The following is a 20,303-nucleotide window of genomic DNA, read 5'->3' as shown; positions in this document are numbered from 1 at the left end:
CATGAGAGGGAAGAGGGTCAGAGGGAGAAGCAGACCCCCCGCGGAGCAGGGAGCCCGATGCGGGACTCGATCCCGGGACTCCGGGATCATGACCTGAGCCGAAGGCAGTCGCTTAACCAACTGAGCCACCTGGGCGCCCCTCAGTTTTACCTTTTTGGAGAAGTCGCTCTCTAGCCTTCAAATTGCCCAGGCTAGTCTAGACGCCCTCTGCACCTGGTGCATAGCCATCACCCCAGGCTTGATCCTAGCTACCATCCTGAGGATTGGCATTACTTCTGTCTTGGGTTGGATACCCTGTTTCCTGGGTCCCTGGTGGTTTTCTTCTTTGGTTTACTCCTTTGATCTGTTGCAGCACATCCTTATTAGTTTTTGGAGAAATATGGATGAGAAATTAATTTTTTGAGACCCTTCATGTATGAAAACATTTTAATTTGCACCCTCACACTTGACTGATGGTCTGGGTATAGACTTCTAGGTTGGAAATTATTTTCCTTCAAAAATGAAGGCATTTCTTCTCACATGATTATTGTTGAGAAGTCTGAAACCCTTCCAATTCCTGATTTTTTTTTTTCTGAAAGCTTGTGGGATCTTTTTAAGATGGTGGGCTATTTCCATTCATTGTATGATCTGTTGGTTGGTTTCAGGTTCATGAATTTTTCTTGAATGATATTGATGATTTACTTAACCTTTATTTCCTTTGTTCTTCTTGGAACTCCTGTTATTCAGTACCTGGAACAGCATTTGGCTTGGTAACTATTTATTCAATAAATGTAATGTTGGACCTTCTGGGCTGGTTCTCTAATTTCTTTTTTATTCCTCTTTTATTTTCCATCTCTATCTTTTTATCCTACTTTCTGTGGTAGTTCTTCAAACATACCTTCTAACCTTTCTATTCATGTTTGACTTATGCCCTCACATTTGAAATTTTTTATTGTGATCATTATTTGTTTAAAGTAATAGATTCTATTTTTAATTTTTTATAGACTTCATTTTTTAAAGATTTTGTTTATTTGACAGAGAGAGCGTGCAGAAGCAGGGGGAACAGGAGGCAGAGGGAAAGGGGGAAGCAGGCTCCCCACGGAGCAGGGAGCCCAATGTAGGCTCAATCCCAGGACCCCGGGATCATGACCCAAGCTGAAGGCAGCCGCTTAACCGTCGGAGCCACCCAGGCACTCCAAGGCTTCATTTTTATCTATCTATCTATCTATCTATCTATCTATCTATCTATCTATCCATCTATCTATCTATCTATTTATTTATTTGAGAAAGAGAGACAGTGAGAGAGGGAACACAAGCAGGGGGAGTGGGAGAGGGAGAAGCAGGCTTCCTGCGGAGCAGGGAGCCCCATGCAGGGCTCGATCCCAGGACCCTGAGATCATGACCTGAGCCGAACGCAGACATCTAATGACTGAGCCACCCAGGTGCCCAAGACTTCATTTTTTAAAAAAAATATTTATTTATTTATTTGAGAGAGAGAGTGTGTGCATGCAAGTTGGGGGAAGGGCAGAGAGAGAGAATCTCTAGCAGACTGCCTGATCCCATGGCCCCAAGATCATGACCTGAACTGAAATCAAGAGTTGGATGCTCAAAAAACAGCCATCCAGGTGCCCAAGACTTCTTTTTTTTTAATTATCAGGTTTGGGTTTACAGAAAAATTGATCAGAGAGTACAGAGTTCCCATATATCCTGTTACCCTCTCCCACAGTTTCCCCTACTATTAAGATCTTGTATTAGTGTAGGATACTTGTTACAATTGATGAACCAATATTGATACATTTTTATTAACTAAAATTCACGTTTTTTTTCTTTTCAAGTAGGCTCCACCCCCAATGTGGAGCCCAATGTGGGGCCTGAACTCATGACCCTGAGATCAAGACCTGAGCTCTGATCAGGAGTCAGTCGCTTAACCAACTGAGTCACTTAGGCTCACCGTGAAACTCATATTTTTCATTAGGGTTTATTCTGTGTGTTGTATATTCTTTGGTGCCCTCACATTTTAATTTTCCAGGAATTTTTTTTCATTCCCTGAAAACTTTTTTTTAGTACTATCTCATTCTAGTTTCGTGGATGCAATATGTTTTCTTACATCTCCAAGGATATTATTGAGATTATTAGTTTTGTTTTCTCTTTGCACAATCTTTTTTTCCTCAAAAATTTTCTTCTTGGTTTATTTTAGTTTCCATCATCTCTAGTAGAGGAAATCCCCAGGAGTCTGAAATCCTTGGTTGTAAATCTAGTTAGAAGCTTTCAGTATGGGTATATATGTGGTGAGTAGGGGGTGTCTTTTCAACTGTGAGTTTCTTGACAGGGTCGCCTGGCCAAGTGGTGCTTTGGGGAAACTTTAGTCGCAGTGTGTTTGGGTATTTCCTCTGGGCCTGGTCAGATTCCTCACAGGAAGCTCTTCTGGTCTCCTGCCCGGAGGGTGCAGGCCTTATCAGTAGGATCCCAGGAATGCAGAAGGGACAAGTGTTAGGGGCTCAGCATCTGGCAGGTAAACATGCATTTAACACCCATTTGCAGGGAGGTGCCCCATCTGGAAACCTTCCTGCGGATGGACCTCCAATCTTCTCTGGTGTGCAAGGGGATCACTTAAAAAAAATATATTGAGGGGCGCCTGGGTGGCTCAGTTGGTTAAGCATCCAACTCTTTGGTTTCAGCTCAGGTCATGGTCTCAGGGTCGTGAGATCGAGCCCCTGTGGGACACTGTGCTCAGCGTAGTCTGCTTATCCCTCTCCCTCTGCTGCTCCCCCTGCTCTCTCTCTAAAATAAATAAATACAATTGTTAAAAAAAAAGAGGGGCACCTGGGTGGCTCAGTCGGTTAAGCATCCACCTTCGGCTCAGGTCATGATCTCAGGGTCCTGGGATCAAGCCCCGCATCAGGCTCCCTGCTCAGTGGGGAGTCTGCTTCTCCCTCCCCCTGTTCTTGTGCTCTCGCTTGCTCTCTCTCTCCCTCTCAAATAAATAAATAAAATCTAAAAAAAGGTATTGAAATATAATTGACACATAATATTATATTAGCTTCAGGTGCGCAATGTAATGATTTGATATTGTACATATCGTGAAAGGATCACCACAATAAGTCTAGTTAACATCCATTACCACACATAGTTACATGCTTTTTTTCTTGGGATGGGAAATTTTAAGATCTATTTTCTTTCGGTGCACCTGGGTGGCTCAGTCTTTAATCGTCTGCCTTCAGCTTGGGTAATGATCCCAGCGTCCTGGGATCGAGCCCCATATTGGGCTCCCTGCTCGGCGGGAAGCCTGCTTCTCCCTCTCCCTCTCCTCCTGCTTGTGTTCCCTCTCTCTCTGTCAAATAAATACATAAAATCTTTTTTTAAAAAAAGATCTATTTTCTTTCTTAGCAACTTTCAAATATGGAATACACTATAGACAATCCCTGGCCTTCAGTGGTTGACTCACAATTTTTCCACTCCACGGTGATGCAGAAGTGATATGCATTCAGTAGGAACTGTACTTTGGATTTTGAATTTGGATTTTTCTCCAGACTACTGACAGGCGGTATGAGACTCTCAGTGATGCTAGCCAGAAGCCGCATAGCCACAGTTCCCAGGCAGCCCTACGATCATGGACGTAAATGACCCACACAGCATTCCATTTTTCACTTTAGTACAGTATTCAATAAATTATGTGAGATATTCAACACTTAATTAAATAAGCTTTGTGTTGGGCACCTGGGTGGCTCAGATGGTTAAGCATCTGCCTTCGGCTCTCGAGTCCTGCATCAGGCTCCCTGCTCCACAGGAAGCCTGCTTCTCCCTCTGCCTCTCTCTCTCTCTCTCTCTCTCTGTCTCTCATGAATAAATAAATAAAATCTTTTAAAAAAAATAAGCTTTGTGTTAGGTTATTTTGCCCACTGTGGGCTGATATAAGTGTTTTGAGCACATATAAGGTAGGCCAGGCTAAGCTGTAATGTTTGTTCGGTTAGATGTATTAAATGTATTTTCAACTTACGATGGATTTATTGGGATGTAACGCCACTGTAAGTCGAGGAAGATCTATATTCTATTTATTTATTTATTTATTTATTGTATTTTTTTAAGATTTTTTATTTATTTATTTGACAGAGAGAGACATAGCAAGAGAGGGAACACAAGCAGGGGGAGTGGGAGAGGGAGAAGCAGGCTTCCCGCCGAGCAGGGAGCCCGATGTGGGGCTCGATCCCAGGATCCCGGGATCATGACCTGAGCCATAGGCAGACGCTTAACGACTGAGCCATCCAAGCGCCCCAAGATCTGTATTTTTTAAGAGGTTTTATTTATTTATTTCAGTGAGGGAGCACGAGCAAGGGGAGAGGCAGAGGGAACGGGAAAGGGAGCCTGACGCGGGGCTCCATCCCAGGACCCCAGGATCATGACCTGAGCCGAAGGCAGAAGCTTAATTGACTGAGACACTCAGGTGCCCTGAGGAAGATCTGTATTATCAACTATTGTCACCATGTTGTACGTCACATCCCCATGACTTACTGATTTTATATAGGAGGCTGCCCCCTAGACTAGACACATTTCTACGTATTCTTCACTGGAGCCCAGGATTCAGCTTTCTCCCCCCTCCAGGGACCCCCACCTGTTGTCACTGCTCCCCAGCTTCCAAAAGTGGGGTAATTTGGTCTCCATTCCCATTTTCCTAGTCTCTGTGTTCACACTTAAAAAAAAAAATCCCTTTACTGGCTATTTTGGGCGGGGGGTGGTTAGGGGGGAGAACAGGGAAGCACAATGATCAGTCACTGTCTGGGTGTTTGATCTGCCATCTTTGTGTGAAATCACCCATGACTTTTCTCACCTGTGGCTCCTTCCTCATCCATCTGTTTGAGGCCCCATTCTCAAAAAGGCTGTACAGCCTTCCATTGTAAAGACTGGCCATTGCTCATTGGACCCCTCCCCTACGGCAGGACATCGGGTTCTTCCCCATTTTCTGCTCATTGGAAGCTACAAATGCATAGCACTATCATTTTCCGCATGTGACTTTAACGTGCCAAGACTGATCTTCTAATTAGTGGAATGATCCAGAGCCATGGGGAGAGTCCCATCACTGTGCAGTCTCCTCCCACTCTCTGCTTTGTTCACTCCTCTCTACCCCACTGACCTTGGCTCTCTTTTAAATGTGTCAATCTCCTTCCTGCCTCCAGGCCTTTGCACTCACGGTGCTGTCCACCTGGAATGCTTACCCCTCCGAGCTTGCACTTACCTGTGAGTGCAAGGAGTGTGAATCCCAATTTGGAGTGGCATTGGCAGTAAGGAATATTTACAGCCACATGTAACGTGGAGTTCTGACATGAGATGGCTTCGGGTTGGTCAGTTCATGGTGCAGCATGTTGTCATTGACCCAGGTTCCTTCTGTCTTTGTGCTCTGCCATCAGTGCTGCCAAGGTTTAGCGTCTCCAGCTGGGTACCCTCATGGTCTCTTGGTGGCTGCTGTGGTTCCAGCCATTACATGTCAGTGACAGCTTCTCTGGATAGAAGAAAGGGAACATGGGACTGCTATGTCCCATGTTGCAGGGATTGTGTGAAAGTGGCTGATGTGTTGCAGGGAGGTGTATGCGCTGGGGGTTCAAGGAGCCAAGGGGGTCAGCAGACAGAGCCAGATTTCCAGGGCTTTGAACACTGAGCAGAAGAGTGTCGTGTGTCCAGGGAAGGGTTCTGAGCAGGAGAGTAGCATAGCTAGACTGGTCTGCACCAAGGAGGAGGAAGGTGGCTCAGCAGGGAGGGTTTGGGGCAACCAGGCAGAAAGTGCACTTGTGGCCGGACAGTGGGGATGGAGACATGGTCTCCCTTGTATGGGGTGCTGGAGTGAGAACAGTAAGCAAGACAGACAAAGGTCAAAGATGAAGTATGATGTACAGGCATATCTCGTTTTATTGTGCTTCGCAGGTATTGTGCGTTTTATTGTTTTGCTTCGTTTTTTGGTTTTGGTTTATTTATTTTTATTTTATTTTATTTTTTTACAAAGTAAAGGTTTGTGGCAAAGTGTTGCACACTTCTCTTGGCACCATTTTTTCTCACAGCATTTGCTCATGTTGTGTCTCCCTGTCACATTTTGGTAATTCTTGCAATATTTCACAGTCTTTCATTATCATTATATTGGGGATCTGTGGTCAGCGATCTGTGGTCAGTGGTTATGACTCGCCGAAGCCTCCGATGATGGTCAGCATGTTTTAGCTAAAGAAAGGAGCTAAATAAAGTTTTTTTTGGGGGGGGGGATTAAGATATGTACATTGGTTTTTTTTTAGACGTAACTATGGTGCACCTAATAAATTAGAGTATAGTGTAACGTAACTTTTATATGCCCAAGGAAACAAATTCATTTGATTTGCTTTGTGGTGTTATTTGCTGTATTGTGGTGGTCTGAAACCAAACCCACAGTATTTCCAAGGTACACCTGTATTCGCTGTTGTAACAAAGTAGCACGAACTGGGTGACTAAAGACAACAGAATGAATTCTGCTATGGTTATAGAGGCCAGAAGTCTGAAATCGGGGTGTGGGCAGGGCTGGATCTTCTGGAGGCTCTGAGGGAGAATCTCCCATGCCTCTCTCCTGGCTTCCAGTGGCTGCTGGTACCCGTGGCAGGTCCTCGGTTTGAGGTTAGGTCCACTCCAATCTCTGCCTCTGTTTTCACATGGTCTTCTCTACGTCTGTGTCTCTTCTTCTGTCTCTTATAAGGACATCTGTCATTGGCTTTTCCCCATGTGACTTTAATGTGCCCTAATCCAAGATGATCTCTTCAAGGTCCTCGACTTAATTAGATCTACAAAGACCCTTTTCCCACACATGGTCACTTTCACAAGTTCTGGAGGCCAGGACTTGGATATATCTTTGGGGGACCACCATTCACCCCACTGTGCAGGGAGTAGGGCCTGGCCCAGGGCAGAGCCAGGAGACCAGGAAGAGCTGACTACAGCACTGGTCCCGTTGTGTGATGGTGGGGGCCGGGCTGGGCTGCTGAGATGGCTAGATTCTGGCTAGTCTGCATTGGAGAAAGTCATTTGTTCTATCCGTCCCCGAGGACCTCCTGGGTGCCACACTTTATCTGGGCTTGGGGGAATGCCATGTTCAGCGTGACATGCTGTGAATGTGTCAGGTACCGTTCCTGTCCGGTGGAGCCCACAGTCTAGCGAGGGAGAAGAATAATCGAGAAGGAAATGAGGACACAATAAAACATCAGAAATTGAAGAGAAGGCTTGAACATGTTGGGTTGCGGCAGGGATCGCTGGTGGCGACTTCAGCCAGGGTGATCAGGGCAGGGCCTCTGGTGCGAGTAGGCAGACGAGAGGAGCCAACCTTGCAAAGACCTGGGGAAAGGAAGAGGGAAGAACAGGTGCAAAGCTCAGAGGCAGGATCCCGCTAGGCAGAGTAACAACGGACCCCTCTTATTCAACCCTTTTTCTTCTCTGGGCACTTAACACACTTGACAGGTATTAGGCTGAGAATTGCATTGTTTGGGTGGCTGCTCTGGGCCCTGCTTCCTGTTTGTAAATAGGGCAGTGGCGGGACCTACACTTTGTTGAGCTGGAGATCACCTCAGAAGTCGTTAGGTTCAGTCTTCAGACAATCCAAGTAAGGAAACTGAGGGCTATAGAGAAGGCAGGGTCTGCCCAGGCCCCACAGCTTTAGGCAGTCGAGGAGGCTTTGAACTAAGACCATGAACTCTGGGGCACTTTTTCCTTCTGGGCCGTGCTGGGGCCCAGAGCTCCTGGACAGATGCTTGAGAAATCAGTCCCGCCTCCTCCTTGGACCCTTACCCCTGGGGGCTTCCTGGGCTGACCCCTGCTCTTATAACTTGCTTGCTCCTCTCTCTTCCTCGCAGGGTGGATACGAATGAAGTTGCTGGGTAGATAAAGTGCTAATTCCCTTCTGATTTCTTACTGACAGTGCTTCCTTCCGTGGGGAGAGGACAGCAACAGAGTTGATTGAGAATATAGGACGTGCTGGGCCCCGTCTTCAGAGATCTACCTCTGCCTCTTTTCTCCCCACCATGCCCTGGGAGGTGTGGAATCTCATGGTCCCCATCTACTGGGAGGCCCAGAGAGGGAGGCATCTGCCCGTGGCCGCTGTATGAGTGTCGCCAGGCTACCGTAACAAATGATCACGAACCCGGTGGCTTAAACCCACAGGAATTTGTCTTCTCCAGAGTTCCGGCGACCAGAAGCCTGCATTCGAGGTGCTGGCAGGACATGCTCCCTTGGAAGGCTCTAGGGGGAATTCTCTCTTGCCTCTTCCAGCTTCTGAGGGCTCCAGGTGTCATGAGCCTTGTGGCCACGCCACTCCAGTCTCCTCCCCTGTGTTCTGTGTTCTCTCTCTCTCCTTAAAAAGACACTGTCATTGGATTTAGGTCCCACCTGGGGAATCAGGATGATCTCATCTCATATGTACCTTAGTTACATCTATAAAGACCCTACTTCCAAATGAGGTCACAGTCTGAGGTTTCGGGTGGACATGACTCTTCGGGGACACTCTTCAACAACCACAGTTGTGTGCAGGCAGAAAAGGTAGGGCTGTGCTTGCATCAGCCCCGTGACACCAGCGTTTGTCCTGTGCTTCATGCTGCTACTGTATCCTTGGACACGTTAGACGGGGTGCTCGCTCTCGTAGAAATCGACAAAAAACTCCAGGAAACTGATAAAGGAAGATGGTAGTTTCAGACTGTGATGATAGTGCTGAAGAAATAAAATGGGCTGGGAGCATATCAGTTACCCGTCAGTTCCATGGCCGTGTAACAAATTACCCCGGAACCTAGAGGCTTAACACAAGGCTCAGTATTATTTCCTGTGGCTTCTGTGGGTTAGGAAGTCAGATTTCACCAAGATGTCACCATCTCGTCTGCTCTGCCACATCTGGGGCCTCTGCTGGCTGACTCAGAATCCGGGGCCATAATCACCGAAGTTTTGTTCACTGAGACGTGTTGTTAGAACACCTGTATGCGGCCTCTCCACGTGGTCTGGGCTACCTTGCGACTCGGTGCTGGGTTCTGAGGGCCACTGTCTCCAGAGAGTGTGAGAACATCTGTGTGCCTAGAGGAAGGGGGTGCTGTCTCTGTGCCCCCGTCTCGGAAGTCACACAGCATCACTACTGCTATGTTCTCTTCATTAGAAGTGAGTCCCTGAGTGGGGTTGTAAAAATATTAAAAAAAAAAAAAAAAGAAGAAGAAGTGAGTCCCTGACTCTGCCCCTGCCCCCTGAGAGGCGGGGAAATAGGACCTGCCTTTTGAAGAGAAGACCGTCAAAGAATTTGCAGGCGTGTTCTCAAACAGCCATAGTGATCCAAGCTGGGCAGGGCAGGGAAGACCTCCTCAGGCAGGAGACATTGGAGCTGAGAGGTAAAGGATGTGCAGGAAGCCTGATGAGAGGTCTGGGGGAGAATATTCCAGCAGTGGCAATTGCATGGGCAAAGGCCCTGGGGGCAGGAACCTTTGCTGTGCTGAAAATCAGGGAAGGAGGCGAGAGTAAGCTAGAGGAATAGAGGATGGTGAAGTGGGCAGACAGATGGGACTGGGGCAGGTAGAAGCCTTCACGGGCCCCTTGGAGGGTTAAAACATTTTTGTGGGGGGAGGGCGCCTGGGTGGCTCAGTTGGTTAAGCATCTGACTCCTGTTTTCGGCTCAGGTCATGATCTCAGGGTCGTGCCCTGCATCGGGCTCCATGCTGAGCATGGAGCCCGCTTCAGATTCTCTTTCTCGGGCGCCTGGGTGGCTCAGTTGGTTAAGCGACCGCCTTCGGCTCAGGTCATGATCCTGAAGTCCCGGGATCGAGTCCCGCATCGGGCTCCCTGCTCAGCGGGGAGTCTGCTTCTCCCTCTGACCCTCTTCCCTCTCGTGCTTTCTAGCTCTCATTCTCTCTCTCTCTCTCAAATAAATAAATAAAATCTTTAAAAAAAAAAAAGATTCTCTTTCTCCCTCTCCCTCTGCCCCTTGCCCCTCTCTTATAAAAAATAAAAAATAAGTAAAAGATTTTATTATGGAAGATTTCGCACCTACCAAAGTGGAGAGAATAATGTAATGAGCCCATGTGCCCATCCCCCAGCATCCATGACCTTCACTTGCTCTTCCTCCGCTGTTTGAGTCCCGCTGGCACATCCTTTCACCTGTTAGTTTTCTAGAGTCTGTCTCTGGAAGGCAAGGAGTTCCCCTTTTTAACCTTGCTGCAAGACAGTCTTCCTGAGTTTTCTTGTTCGTTTTTATTGTAGTAAAGCGTGTATAAAATTTACCTTAGTGACATTGAGCACATTTCACTGTTACGTAACCACCACCTCTTTCTGGTTCCAGGACATTTCCATCACCCTAAAAGGAAACCCTGTTCCCATTAGCAGTCATTTCCCCTCCCCCTAGCCCCTGGCCACCACCAATTGGCTCTGTTTTCATGGGCTGTTTTTTGTTTGTTTGTTTGTTTTTAAGATTTTATTTATTTATTCATGAGAGACAGAGAGAGAGAGGCAGAGGGAGAAGCAGGCTCCCAAGGAGCAGGGAGCCCGATGCGGGACTCGATCCCAGGACCCTGGGATCATGACCTGAGCCGAAGGCAGACGCTTAACCATCTGAGCCACCCAGGCGCCCTCATGGGCTCTTTTTGAGGTATCACTTATGTATAATAAAATACACCCATGCTAACTGTATGTTTGGGGTTTTGACAAAGGTCCACATCCAGGTAACCACCACCATCAAGATACAGAACATTCCCATCTTGCCACAAGACTCCTCCTGCCCCTTTGCCATCAGTATTCTAATCCCCCAGCCCCAGCCCTGGCCCCCTGCTCCCACCGATCTGCTTCTCCCACCTGATTGGCTTCGCCTCTGCAAAGCAGGTGCTCACTGCCGTCTGGGGCGTGAAGGAATCCGTGCCTCTGCACTGGTCGCCAGGGAGGGGCGGGATGCTGGGCTCTGGGTTCAGGGGCTTGGATGTAGTCATTCAGCCTCTGTTTGCTGAGCACCTACTATGTGCCAGGCTCCTGGTCAGATGCTTCCCCTGGTCATTGCTAACAGAGGCTTCGAGGAGCAGAGCTCTGGGATTGGAGGCCGTTGGTCACCCTGAGAGTAACAGGGCAGGCACCCAGAGGGAACCGGTGGGCAGCAACCTTTGTTTATGCTCCTCACAGCTGTCCCCATGCCTGCCCCTCTTCACAGCAGCCTTGCCCTGAGACCTTGCCCCTCCTCTCACCAAAGATCTGGCCAGCCACAGAGATGTGACTGCTTTTTTGGGGCTGCAGGGTTCAGGCCTGGCCTGGGAGATCCAGATGCCTCTCTCTCTCCCTCCAACACTGTCCTTTGGGATTATTTGTGGCAGGCTCACTGCATTCCAGGAGAGTGGGGCCTCAGTCTATCTCCACTGCTGTCTCTCCAGGGCCTAGAACAAAAATAGACATAAGTCCCTGTCATCCAGAACAGGGAGAGATAGCCCAGGAGCAAGATGGTAGATCAGTACCCTGCATATGGTATTTGACAGTATAAGTGCTGTGTTGAAAAAAACGAAACAAAACAAAGCAGGGACCAGAAAGGGGGGCGGTGGTACAGTAACAGATGGGTGTCCAGGAATGGCCACCCGAGAGGGTGGCATTTGAGCCAAGACCTGATGGAAGTTGGGGGGAGGAGCCATGTGGATGTTGGCAGAAGAGTGGTCCAGGCAAAGGGCATCATGGCCTGTGCAAAGGCCTGGAGGTAGGAGCGTGCTGGGTGTGCTCAAGGAACAGCAAGAAAGCCCTGTGGCTGGAGTGAGTGAGCGAGGGGGAGGTGGTAGGGGGAGCAGGATGGAAAGGGAGGTGGAGTGGGAGAAAGTTGGGGGGGGGAAGGGTTATGTCTGGGTCACCCCTGGGTCTTGCCCATCTTGGGCCTGGCATATGGTAGGTGCTCATTATTTGGGAGAGGAGTGGGAGAGTCTGCCTCTGTGCTGGCTGCTACCTCTAGGGATGGAGGGCGCACTGAGGTCCCGGTTTGAGGACATGAGCACAGTCCGGCCTGTTTACTGGGCACCTGGTATGTGCCAGGCTCCTCGGCCAATGCAGATGTGACTTCCCCTGGGTGCTCACAATCTGGGGGTGGGGGGAATACACTCATTACCGAGTGGCTTTGCACAAGGGCTTTGATGGAGTATAGGGGATAGGGAGAGCTCCCAAGGTGGGCAAGAGAGCATTTTCTGAGCACAGCCAGTGCCGGCCCCAGTCTGGCCCCATTTGGGGGACTCTGTGCCTTGATGGGGGAGCAATGGGCACGTGCAAGGGCCGAGCCCTGGAAGTCTTCCTGGAGGAGATGATGAGGACGCCAGGTTGGGGTGGATGGAGCATGAGGAATCCAGGCTGAAGGTGGTGGTGGGGTCCATGGGAGGCTCTGGTTGTCCCAGGAGAGAGAAAGAAGGATAGGCCTGGGGCCCCCGCTCCCTCAGGGTCACTGAGCTAGCTGGGGTGGAGAAGGACAGAGTAACTCTGATTTTCATGGCATGGCATGGCGTGGCCAGCTTTGACAATCTGTGTACTTCTGGGTTGGCTGGTAAATAGCCCTTTCTATGCCCTTAGTACCCCAAGAGACCCGGCAACCAAAAGGTCTTTATTGAACCTTTGCCATCCTTGGGGGCGCAGGGACCTTTCCCTCTGCTTTCCCCAGATGGAGATGCTGAGGCTTGGAGAGGTCTCCTGGAGGCCAGGCAGGGCACCCAGTGACGCCATCCCCTCCATCCCCCACTCCCAGCGGCCTCTTCGTGCTGATCCGTGTACGTCTGGAGCTGCGGCGGCACCAGCGCGCCCGCCACACCATCCCGCGGATCTTCCAGGTGGTGGCGCGGCGGCAGCCGGATCGCCTGGCGCTGGTGGACGCGGGCAGTGATGTGTGCTGGACCTTCGCGCAGCTGGATGCCTACTCCAATGCTGTGGCCAACCTCTTCTGCCAGCTGGGCTTCACACCAGGTGACGTGGTGGCCATCTTCCTGGAGGGCCGGCCAGAGTTCGTGGGGCTCTGGCTGGGCCTGGCCAAGGTGGGCGTGGAAGCTGCTCTGCTCAACGTTAACCTACGGCGCGAGCCCCTGGCCTTCTGCCTGGGCACCTCGGGTGCCAAGGCCCTCATCTTCGGAGGGGAGCTGGCGGCAGGTGAGGCTGGGTGCAGGTGTCATCTTGAGCCGGGACCCTGGGGTTTCCAGGGCTGGGAGATGGTGTGGTGCCTCCCAGGCCTTGGCTGGCCTTGACCGTGACGTATGTTTTGGGCCGCAGTGGTGGCCGAGGTGAGCGGACAGCTGGGGAAGAGCCTGCTCAAGTTCTGCTCTGGAGAATTGGGGCCCGAGGGCATCTTGCCGGACACCCAGCTCCTGGACCCGTTGCTGAGGGACGCCTCCACAGCCCCCCTGGCACAGCCCCCTGACAAGGGCATGGATGGTGAGGCCAGGGTGGGATGCCCTTCTTGCGCCAATGCCCACCCTGTCCCCTCAGCCCACTCACCCGGTCCTCGGTCCCCAACACGCGCCTCTCCTGCAGATCGACTCTTCTATATCTACACTTCGGGGACCACAGGGCTGCCCAAGGCTGCCATTGTAGTGCACAGCAGGTAAGGGGCCTGTGGGCCTCACCCCAGCTTTGGGGAGTGACTCCAGGTCGCCTCTACGGCTGACCCCTTCCCTCAGATCTTGTTGGGATCTTGGGGACATTTCTATCTTAACCCAGTAAAACCCACGGCCCATCTCAGGACAGTGCTGCTCTGTGTCCCTCCTTGGTCTCTTGCTGCTCTTGCTCCCACCCCTAATGGCCCTGTTCCCCTCAGTGGACACAGGAGGATTTAAAAAATCCTAAACCAGACCTCCCCTGTGCCAGACTTCCCTCTATCTGCCTTGGCCCTCGGAGTAAAATCCATGCTCGCCTTGTGCACCGCCTGCCAATTCTCTGCTGTCCTGTTGCTCTTCTCCACCCCTTGCTCATGCCCTCGGCTCCTTACACGTCCTCAGATCTGCCACGGTCCTTCTAGCCTCAGGGCCTTTGCACATGCTGCGCCCACCACCTGGACGCTCTTCCCCAGCTTCCCCTGCCCCCTCCCGCCATGGCTCCTTCTCACAAGGTCTCAGCTCATGTGTCACCTCTCCACACAGGATCCCCCAACCTCTCTGGCTGTGTCACCTTCAGCCCCTCTCCGTTTCTCAGCTCTCTTGTATTCCTCATGGCCCCTAGCACCAGGGATAATTATTGGCAGCATGTTCTTCTCCCCGACCCCTGTGAGCTGGGCTGGCTCTGCCTGGGTCCCTGCTGCGTCCCTCCCTCCCCTGCCATGCTCCCCCTACTCCCATGCCCCGGAGGATGTAAGTCCCAGCCCCTGCACCCCCCGCCCCTGCAGGTACTACCGCATTGCAGCCTTCGGCCACCACGCCTACAGCATGCAGGTGGCAGACGTGCTCTATGACTGCCTGCCCCTGTATCACTCGGCAGGTACTTCGGGCAGGTGGGGGCGGGGTGGGGGGGCAGGGACTGGGGACTCCTCACCGAGCCCGCCCTTTGCAGGTAACATCATGGGCGTGGGGCAGTGTCTCATCTACGGGCTGACGGTGGTCCTCCGCAAGAAGTTCTCAGCCAGCCGCTTCTGGGATGACTGCGTCAAGTACAACTGCACGGTCAGGCCCCGCCCCTCCTGCGCCGGCCCACTGCCTTCCACCTGCTGGGCCACCCTTGTGGTGCAGCCACTCTCCCGCCCGCCCTCCAGCCTTCCCCCTCCAATGGCCGAATGGCCACTCTGGAGGGGGACAGGAGGGTGGCCAGCCCCACGCTAAACCTTCCCCTGTGTAAACTCAGTGGATCCACATGACTGCGTGAGAATGGGCAAAGGCATCACAAAGACCATTTTGCAGGTGGGGAAACTGAGGCCTATACTGCAGCTGGGATTGGGCCCAGGCTGCTTGAGTTCTCTAAAGAGTCCGCCCTGTGCCCCCGGCATCTTCCCTGCTGGTAGCTGCTGGAAATCAGGAAATGAGACCAGTGTGTCCAGTCATCCCCCTGGGCTGGTGAGGTGTGGGGCTTCCAGGTGGGGTAAGCATGAGGTAGAGGTGGACGACATCCATGGTCCTGGAGGGGGAGGGGAGGAGGGGGAGTGCTGGGCCCTGTCCCCTCCTCTCTTCTCCCCTCCACGGTGAGAGGAAACCAGGCTGAGGATCTCAGTGCCCTGATGGCGGTAGACATACAAGTGCCAGCACGTTCCTCCAGGAAGAAGGGGTGAGGAGAGGAGAGGAGAGAATGGTCTGTGGCCAGGGGCTGACACATTGGCAGGTGCCTACCTCACCTTGGACAGGTGGGGCCCAGAGAGTTTAGGCTGGCTGCCCAGGTCACACAGCTGGGCAGGGTGGGGGCTCTGGGCTGGCAACCTAGGGACCCCTGGGGGCAACGGCTGTGATCTGCTCCACTTTTGAGGATTTTCTGTTTTGCTTGTGGGGAACCCTGGAGGATTGTTGTTAAACCAAGTCTTGAAAGGCGAAACAGTCTGTTTTATTAACTTGATTATTGAGAGTTGTGCATACAGCTGTCCCCCACTCTCTGAGAGTGCCAGTTATATGGCTTCGCTGTGGGGAAAGACCTACATCGGTACCTGATTTCACTAACCAAAAGAAATCCGAAGAGCATTTTTTCTTTTACGGGGAAAAAAAAAAAAAACCGCATTCTGGTACTAATGTAGGTCTTTCGTAAAAGTGAGGTGTAATTCAAACTTAGAAAGCAGGGGGTATGCTTTGCTTGACGTCGTTTCAGCTTATGAAAGCTTTCCTAGGAACGCTCTATTTTCGGGGAGCGGGCAAAGTCTGTGTACGTGGATGTGGACAGAAAGTATAGGCAATTCCCAAGCACTGTCACTGGCCCCCGAGGGCCTTCAGACACCCCATCGTGCCCCCTCTAGCCCCACCCACATCCCTCCTTCTTCATCATTGTGAAGCAGCTCCCAGAGAGCAGTGTGTGTTCTTCATAGAGATGCTTCCAGAAAACCTCTGAAAGATGAGAACCATTTTGTTTTGTTTTTGAGGCCAAAGTCGTATAAAAGAAACCATTTTTATTTTTTTAATATTTTTTATTTATTTATTTGAGAGAGAGAATGAAAGAGAGAGAGAGAGCATGAGAGGGGGGGAGGGTCAGAGGGAGAAGCAGACTCCCTGCTCAGCAGGGAGCCCGATGTGGGACTCGATCCCGGGACTCTAGGATCATGACCTGAGCCGAAGGCAGTGGCTTTAACCAACTGAGCCACCCAGGCGCCCCAAAAGAAACCATTTTTAAAGTGGACAGTTCAGTGGTGTTTTGGATATTCACAGTGTTGTGTAACCACCACCTCTGTCTAGTTCTGGAACGTTTCCATCACGCCAAACCGTCTGCACTAGCAGTCAGTCACTCCCCATTCTTGTCCCCTCACCCCCAGCCCCCGAGGCAACCCCTAACTTGCTTTCTGTCTTTATGGATTGGACTGTTCTGGACATCTCTTGTAAGTGGGACTCATACACTATGTGGCCTTTTGTGTCTGGTAAGGGCTATTGTTAAAACAAAAGAATTGAAAGCAGGGTCTTGAAAGGATATTTGTACACCCTTGTTCGCAGCAGCATGATTTACAAGAACTAAAACATGGAAGCCACCCAGGGGCCACCAGCAGGTGAATGGATAAGCGCAATGTGGTGCATTCACATGACGGAATGTTACTCCGCCTTAAAGAGGAAGGAATTCTGGCACGTTCCACAACGTGGATGAACTTCGAGCACATTGTGTTGAGGGCAATAAGCTAGTCACCAAGAGACAAATGCTGTATGATCCCCTTCTATGAGGGACTGAGAGCAGTCACAGTCGTAGAGACAAGCAGGGTGGCGGGGACCTGGGGCTGGGGGAGGGGGTGGGGGTGGGGCGTCAGCCGTTAGTGGGGACAGAGTTTCAGTTCTACAAAATAAAAAGTCTCAGTTCTACAAAATAAAAGGATGGTGGTGGCTGCATAACAGTGTGAGTGTCCTTAATACTACCAAGCTGTACACTTAAAAGTGCTTACGATGGTAAATTTCCCATTATTATATGCGAACACAACAAAAAAAGGAAAAAAATAAAAAAACACCTGTAAGCTCAGCACCATCATCACAGCCAAAAAGTGACACTGACCTCTCAGTGTCATCAGGAATCTGGGCAGCAGCTCCATCCACAGTGCCTCACTGGGTCAAAATGTGGTTTTCCCCTGTTTCTATAATTTGAAAAAATCCGTTTTTAGAGGAGACCCACACATTTTGACCAGTCGATGTGTCTCATGAGAATCCCTTCATCTGTAGGAGCCCCTTCTCTCTCTTTTTTTTTGTCTTGTATTTACTGAAGGGTTGTGTGTCCTATAGTATTTTCTGGGTATTGCTGGGGTGTCTCTTAACATGTTCCTCTGTCCCCGGTATTTCCTCTCCATTGGGTCCATCCCAGTGTTTCTCAGCATGAGGCTAAGGATATCTGGGGCTGGGTCATTCTGGGGGCGGGGGTTGTCCTGTGCACTGGAGGATATTCAGCAGCATTCCTGACCTGAAAACACTAGATACCAGGAGCACCCCCACCCCAGTTATGAGCATTAAAAATGTATCCAGATGTTGCCAAGTGTTCTGTGAGGTTGAGAACCCCTGGTCTAGATACTTGATCAGCTTCAAGTTCAACTTTTTTTTTTGTGGGAGGCCCGCAGTGTCTGGGGTCCCTCTCTGTCCCTGACATGCCATACTCCACTGGGCACTGCTCACTGTCTCCGGACCCTTGATAGTCTGTCCTGTTTCTAAGAAGGGAATTTCTGTGTCAAGAGAAGGTACCCATTAAACACTGAGGGGCCCTTTAAGGAATAGACAGAATCCTCGAAGGATCTGGTGTCTGCCTCTCTGAACTGACCTGAGCTGTCTTCCCTTCAGCCCAGGGTCTGTCCGAGGGTCCAGGCCAGAGGTAAAGATCAAGTGTTTGTTCTCAGTGCAGGGACACAGCCTCAGGGCCATGAGAAGTCATTGTCCCCTAGCGGGCTCAATCATGGCTGACTTGCTCCTCCCCTGGCCTGAAGAGGACAGCTGAGAGCTGCTCAGGGCATGGCTGGGACTACCTGGTGATGGTTTGGAGGGCAGTACTTGGGCAGGATTTTGTGTCATTTGACAGGAGCCAAAAGCCTAACCTAAACCCTGGCTTCCTGAAGAAGGGGATTTATTACTCATGGACCTGAAAGAGGCCACATGGTGACAGCTTCAGGCATAGCCTGATCCAGGAGTGCCTCTGGCTCTCTCTATTTCTTGTCTTCCTCCTTCCTGAGTGTACAGCTTCCTTCCCAGCCCTGCTTCTCTGGGAAGGTTCCCAGCAGCTCCAGGAGAGAAAGAGCCTCTCTCTTCCTCTCGGTTTATCAGACGTCCCAGGGCTGATTCTCACTGGTCTAATTCTAGTCAGGTGCTCATCCTTGAACCAGTTAGTAGCTGGGGATGGACTGGGCTGATTGGCCGGGCCATGCCCTATGTTCCTAGAGATGAGATGGGCTGGACCACGGACATAGTACGGACCTGAGCCTAGGGGGTAGGGAGAGAACTCAGCACCATATCATTTGGATCTTGCCCCACCCTGCTTACTGCCTGGTCAGCAGCTGATGATCTTGGGCATGCTGTTTCCCTCTGTGGATCTCAGTGCCTTCATGTCCAACATGGGGTGTCGGGAGAATTAAACAAATGAGCTCTGTGCTTGGCGGGTAGAATATTTAGCACGTTTGTTTATTCATCAGAGATTTAGCAAGCGCTGTTCAGGGAATGTCTCTCCGTGGCAGTGATCTTTGACTCAAACCCTGAGGGCCCAGATGTGTCCCGGGGAAGAAGGCGCCAGGCAGAGGGCACAGCATGTGCAAAGGCCCTGAGGAGGAGCCCTGTGTGGCAGCAGCTGTTGGTGGGAAATGGAAGGAGAAGAGGCAGGGAGGACGGGGGTGGGGGGGGGCAGAGGGAATTGGCCACTGGCAGAAATTTGGACTTCATCCTGTGTGTGAGGGGAAGCTGTCAGTGCTTTGGAGCCGTGATGATCAGCCTGGCGGTTAATCCCGAGCATGTAACTTCTTCATTCAGACTCTGGGGCCAGGCTGCCCAGATTCAAATCAGCTTCTACCGCTTATCAGCTTTGGTCCAGTTACTTACTGTTGGTGGCCCTCAGTAAAACTGGGGATGGTGGTGGTAATCATTTGGAAGTCAACCCAGAGATGAGGACTGGTAGGCCCCTGGGGTATTTGGGAAATGACCCTCCAGGAGTGGATCCTTGAGACAGGGAGGGAAGGAGCCCTGCAGGGGGGCGCCAAGGAGCAAGGGACCCGGTTGGCAACTGAGGCTCAGAGAGGCAGTGCCGAGCGCACCCGGAGCTAGGGCTGTGGGGGACAGCCTCCGACCGTGGCTCTGGGCTGAGGGCTGCCCTGTGGGGTGTCAGCGGTGCGCCCCGCCTTCCTGCACTGCTGTGGGTCCCTGGAAGCAGTGTGGGGAATGTAAGGGCAGCAGAGGGGCATGCGGGACGCTGAATTCATCCTTCTGCCCACCCCCCCCCCACCCCCAAGTGAGGATTCAGCAAGGGGTAGGCGTAAACGGCCTGGGGGGGGCGGTTGCTACATGGCCCTTAAGACCGATTTGTTCTTAGCGCCCAGGTTGGAGGGATGACTCCCCTCGGGCCCACCCCTCGCTTCCCCCCCTCCCCCAGGTGGTCCAGTACATCGGGGAGATCTGCCGCTACCTGCTGAAGCAGCCGGTGCGCGAGGCCGAGGGGCGGCACCGCGTGCGCCTGGCCGTGGGCAACGGGCTGCGGCCGGCCATCTGGGAGGAGTTCACTGAGCGCTTCGGCGTGCGCCAGATCGGCGAGTTCTACGGAGCCACCGAGTGCAACTGCAGCATTGCCAACATGGACGGCAAGGTGGGCGGCCGAGGGGTGGCGCGGGCAGGTTATGGGGTTTGGGGATCGCGGCCACCTCGGCCTCCCCGGCCCCCGCGTTCTCCTAGAATAGCCTGACCTGCTGGGAGGGCCCGGCCAGACACACAGGGCGGGGGAATGGGGAGCTCCCAGGACTGCCAGGGCACACACAGTCCTGGGTCTGTGCCACCAGAGTTCAAGTCCTCCGCGAGGCCGTGTACCTTGGGCCAGGGCCTCAGCCTTTCTGAGCCTCAGGTCCCACCTGTGGGTGTGGCAGGGGAGAGCAGGGCTCTGGGGGATCCTGGGCCAGGGTTGGGGTGCCCATCCCCTCCTACCAGGTAAGTCACTCAGACTCCTTGGGCTTTGGTTTCCTCATCTGTAAATGGGGATGATAGCTCACTGGGACCATGAGCTCAGCACAGCACCCCCAGGTAGCAGGCTGTCTGCAAGATGCA

At 51.7% G+C, this 20,303-nt stretch overlaps 1 protein-coding gene across 1 annotated transcript in view; it reads left to right on the top strand.

Moving 5' to 3' along the window:
- SLC27A1 (solute carrier family 27 member 1) overlaps window positions 1-20,303 on the top strand; it is a 33,089-nt gene that overhangs the window by 8,179 nt on the left and 4,607 nt on the right. Inside the window, exons 3-8 of the mRNA XM_028087195.2 lie at window positions 12,689-13,083; window positions 13,204-13,365; window positions 13,465-13,534; window positions 14,312-14,403; window positions 14,476-14,585; window positions 19,642-19,851. Coding sequence (XP_027942996.1) covers window positions 12,689-13,083; window positions 13,204-13,365; window positions 13,465-13,534; window positions 14,312-14,403; window positions 14,476-14,585; window positions 19,642-19,851 — 1,039 coding nt within the window. The remainder of the gene's footprint in view (window positions 1-12,688; window positions 13,084-13,203; window positions 13,366-13,464; window positions 13,535-14,311; window positions 14,404-14,475; window positions 14,586-19,641; window positions 19,852-20,303) is intronic.

The sequence above is a fragment of the Eumetopias jubatus genome, unplaced genomic scaffold, assembly GCF_037043125.1.
Source record: "Eumetopias jubatus isolate StellerSeaLion01/CBP00866 unplaced genomic scaffold, mEumJub1_p1.0 scaffold_1, whole genome shotgun sequence".
Classification (NCBI taxonomy): domain Eukaryota; kingdom Metazoa; phylum Chordata; class Mammalia; order Carnivora; family Otariidae; genus Eumetopias; species Eumetopias jubatus.
The sequence above is the reverse complement of the archived record's forward strand: the minus strand, read 5'-3'. Positions and strand labels throughout refer to the sequence as shown.